At 41.0% G+C, this 4,723-nt stretch overlaps 1 protein-coding gene across 1 annotated transcript in view; it reads left to right on the forward strand.

Moving 5' to 3' along the window:
• The window catches only part of LOC101855975, a gene marked incomplete in the record, with an annotated part of 9,950 nt that extends 7,028 nt beyond the window's left edge, over positions 1-2,922 (forward strand). Inside the window, 2 exon segments of the mRNA XM_005107923.3 lie at positions 1,132-1,271; positions 2,502-2,922. Of these exon segments, the coding sequence (XP_005107980.2) occupies positions 1,132-1,271; positions 2,502-2,754 (393 nt within the window).
• Between the last annotated feature and the right edge of the window lie 1,801 nt (positions 2,923-4,723).

Genomic DNA, 4,723 nt, shown 5'->3' on the forward strand with positions numbered 1-4,723 from the left:
TGTGTGTGTGTGTGTATGTGTGTGTATGTATATATATATATATACATGTATATGTGTGTGTGCATGTGTGTGTGTGTGTGTGTGTGTGTGTGTGTGAGTGTGAGTGTAAATGTGCCATTCTTGTCTATGCACCTCCTCCAATCCAGTGTGCATTAGACCACAGCTTCCTCTGTCCCACGATACACTTTCTTCTTCAACAACTTCTTGGTCAGTTTCCTTTTCTAGGTCTTAATTGGTCGCTTTTAAGCACAAGGGGGCTATACCGAAAAATGTTGTTTTGAGAAAATGGAACGTAACGTTTTTGCTCCTTGTTCAGTTTCTCTAAAAGACAAGGAGAGTTTTTCTCTACAACCAAACAAATACATGTATATACATGTACACCAATGAAACCAAACTTCTCCTATAAGTAGGGCAAAGTCCACTTTTGGTGTGGGTCAAGATTTTTGGAAACCCCCGAAATTTGGGTGAGCCCGCTTGTGTTTAAAAGCGACCTCTTCTACATGTACTCTTGAACCAGGCACCAGTTTGTCATCATACTAAACTATAGTTATAGACGATTGATAATAATGATAATATTACATACTATTACGAGTGTCTGCTTTTTCAAGGGATTGTGTTACTATTCTGACATCGTCCTTGTCAATTTCAATGTCTAAGTTTGAATACAGTGGAGCAAAAATAAAATAAAATTTAAAAAAATGAAATAAAATAAACAAAATAAGACACCGTACTTTTTAAAAGGTACGGTAGGCCTAGCCTAATTTTAGAGCTGGGCGAAGAATCGATTCCGGAACCGATTCCCACGATTAATGCTACGGAAGAAAAGTTCCGACTCCTTTTTACGTACATCAAAGGTTGCCAGTTACTTTAATCGTTAAAAATCTTCTTTTTAAAAAAAAGAATTAATATTTGAAATTGAAAAATCAAAAATGACGCTTCGTAGAGTTCCGAAATCAAGGTTATCCTAAATCCTGAAGATGTTCGGAGCCAACCAGGTAACCCATTAGAAAGCAAGTAATTGGGTTCGGAGTCGATTTCTACGATTCCTAGCTTTAAATAATCGATAACCTCGCCGCCCAGCACTACTAATTAATTACTAATCATTTCTGTGTAACCTCCCTCTTCCCCCAGGAGCGGTGGCGAGCGCTGGCCTTTGTGAGCATGACACCCGCGGCCTGGGCCACTGAAGCAGACCTCAAAGTGAAGCTGGAAGCGTATGAAGGACTGGAACCCACAGCTCACTGGGGCTCTAGAGGGGTGAAAATCCTGAGGTGAGAATAATGATTTGATTTTTGCTTACTCACTCACTCACTCACTCACTCACTCACTCACTCACTCACTCACTCACTCACTCATTCACTCACTCACTCACTCACTCACTCACTCAAACACTCACTCACTCACTCACTCACTCGCTCGCTCAGGTAAACAATGCAGAGGGTGAGAGAGAAATAGACGCCATGGCCCGTCTGCCCCTGGCCCTTTCCTCTAACTTTGTCGCATCCAGCCCCTAAGTGATTGCCTCATCTCTGATCGCACCCCTATAGCTGCCAGTAGGTCTACCTCTTCTTCTTTTTCCACTTGGTCACCAATTAAACCTTGTCTGAAAAGGCAATCTTGACTCTGATATTTTTAAAACGTGTACCACATATCTCTTTCTTGTTTTTTTAATGGTCGATTCGATTTCTCAAGTCCCAGCTTTTTCCAATACACTTCAGTATTTGTGACAAAGTCACTCCATTTTATTATTTTAAGATTACATTTTAACTGACATGTATTTGCGTTGCTTGACTTTTGTATAGCGCCAAAAACAATTATGAATAATATGTTAGCGTTGTCTGAAAAATTAGATAAATCTCTGACCACAATACAGTGTATAAATAAACGATAGTTTTAACCAACTGCCACCCATAGAAAAGACTGACGCACCACGGCGAGGCCCTTGATCGTCCCAATCCCAAGGAGATTAAAAGTTCTAAACTCCTTGCCCAATCCCCACTGAGGCACTCTTGAACTTGGAATGTCCTCGCTGTTTTAAAGGTTCTCCACCAACTTGTTTCGGTCCTCTTGGAGATAAACGTTAAATGTGGGGATCCCACCTCATAAACAATCTTACGCCTGTGTGGTTTTTTTAGTAGTGTTGTCGTTGAGCGGGTGGTTAGAGGGCACCACTGGTAAGTCCTGCTTCTTCCTGCTTCTTTACTTTCCCGTTTGGGGTTTTTGTCCGTCTGTCTCACTTTTTCCAAGTACCAAATGACCATTACTGTGTCGATGTGCTTTTCTATGTAAAAAAAATATAAGAAAAGACAAAGATTACAGTTGGGCGTTTTTGGAATTTTATTCCACAGAACAAAATTGTCTGACAGTGGTCAGACAATCAACCCTTCATTCTGTTCCTACTCTCTAGCATGGTTTACGGGGAAGGTGAGCGATAGCCCCGATAATTATTATATAAAACAAGAACTCTTAAAACCTATTCCTTGTGTCTCTCCCACTCACAGGTTCATGGGCGAAGCTGAGCATCCAGGCAAAGACATGAGCAAGCTGAAGCTCACACAACACCCTGCAGTGGCCAAGTCACCAGAGGTCAGACGATTGGTTGGTATAGACAGATACGACTTTGACGACGGTCAGCCCAACGGCCCGGATCTGCCAGTGTACAATGCACCTTCGGGAATACAAATCTCACGGAAGCGCAAGGCTTCTTTCACCCAAAAGTCAAAAGGTCGAAAGTCAAAGGTTGCCCGGAAGTAATCATGATTTTTATCGTTGTATCTGTGTTTTATTAATTATTCCTCTTTGACCTTTTATGTCTCCAGGCGATCGGGTTCGTTGGAGGAGACCACTATGCATGTATTATCTCTCTCTCTGTCTCTTTGTCTCTCTCCGTCTCTCTGTCTGTCTGTCTGTCTGTCTGTCTATCTGTCTGTCTGTCTGTCTGTCTGTCTGTCTGTCTGTCTGTCTCTCTCTCTCTCTCTCTCTCTCTCTCTCTCTCTCTCTCTCTCTCTCTCTCTCTCTCTCTCTCTCTCTCTCTCTCTCTCTCTCTCTCTCTCTCTCTCTCTCTCTCTTTCTCTCTCTCTCTCACTCCCAGTGGAGCATAGGCCATCAACAACATTTCTCCAGCAAAGCCTGTCCTGTGCATCCTTTTCTCGCTACTTCCATGATGTCCTCGCCATTTCTATTTCCGCTTGTACCGCTCGCCTCCATGTATGCATGTATTATACATGTTATATAATTATATATGTTACTGTAACATCGAAAAGCCATAAATAATATCGGTTTCCGAAATGTAATGATAAGGGGTCTGGAAGGTCATATCAGGTCAAATTCAAATCGTACACCAATTGTACAATTGTAGCAAAGAGACTGCATCTGATTAATCCGAAAACAGCCTTTTAACGCGATGGATTCTATAATAACAGATACCTCTGAAAAGTGGTATTGTCTAACCAGCAGTTAAATTAGTTCGGAATAAATTCTTATACACACAAAAGTCTCAAACCTTTTTTAGCAGGCCTTGCTGCTGTCCCAGAAAAAAATGGTAAAAGTAAAGTTGAGCACTCCATTCGGAACTTACTTGCCCTATTACACACATCAAGGGTCTCCATTCTCAATAAAATCATATCTGAGTCGCTTCGACGTCATGCTCGAAAAGAAAAACCCCGTTAATTTATCTTAATTAAGAATGGAGAGTTGAAAATTACTTTCACCCCCCCCCCCCCCCAAAAAAAAACCCCGATTACTTCCGCGATCAGGGTGAAGTGCTGCTGCCCATGAATGCTATTGTCCCATGGCACCCAAATGATCTACATTGTGTTGATGGGGGCGCCCCGATATATTATTATAATTTAAAACGAAAATTCTTAACCCTATCCGTACGCCTTGGGGTCATTTTGTACCTCCAGGGTTGTATTCTTCACATTTTAGAATATTTCTAGTACGAAGTTCTCTTTGACACTTTCAGTATATTTCTCAAAAATCATTTTGACAGACTGCTATGCAAAGCGTGCGGATCGGATTAACTTTACGAGTAAAAATCACCTACATTTTCACCTTGGTACATGTACTCATTTTGTCTTATTCTTACTCTTACCCTTGTCTCTGGGGAGTTGTTATACGGGAAACTTATTACTGTACTTATTTATCATTTTTTCCAGGGGTGTCCGACCATCTCGTACAAAAAAAAACCGTTTTGTTTTGTTTTAGTAGAGGTTATACAGCGCTCGCAACTGCATAAGGTCATATGAGCGCCAGAAGATTAGAGGTGTTACAAGAGAGTAACAAACATAAAAAAGAAGGAGGGGAGATAAAGACAATAGATGTTTGATAGGAAAGAAGGAGTAAACCACACCAGAGCACCCGCCAACCACCCACGAAAAATATTTACTCTAAGACTAACACCTAATTTCAAAACCCAAAATGCAGCACAATGTGTTGTTATTACTAAACACAAAAGCGCCAGGTAATTGAATTAGGTAGGGTAAAAAAAAAAAAAAAAAGATTGGTGTGTGGCTGCTCGGCCATGATAATGATAGGTAAATGTCTGCCATGACATCTTGATTATATAAATGATAATAATGATATGAAATGTGCCTCTCGTTTTGCTCTCATTTCTCGCTTCTCATTCATTCCTCGTCTGTTCTATTTCGATTAATTCTCATAAGCACTAAAAGCAGAGGATGAGAGAGAGAGAGAGAGAGAGAGAGAGAGAGAGAGAGAGAGA

The sequence above is a fragment of the Aplysia californica genome, unplaced genomic scaffold (genome assembly GCF_000002075.1).
Source record: "Aplysia californica isolate F4 #8 unplaced genomic scaffold, AplCal3.0 scaffold00643, whole genome shotgun sequence".
Taxonomy (NCBI): domain Eukaryota; kingdom Metazoa; phylum Mollusca; class Gastropoda; order Aplysiida; family Aplysiidae; genus Aplysia; species Aplysia californica.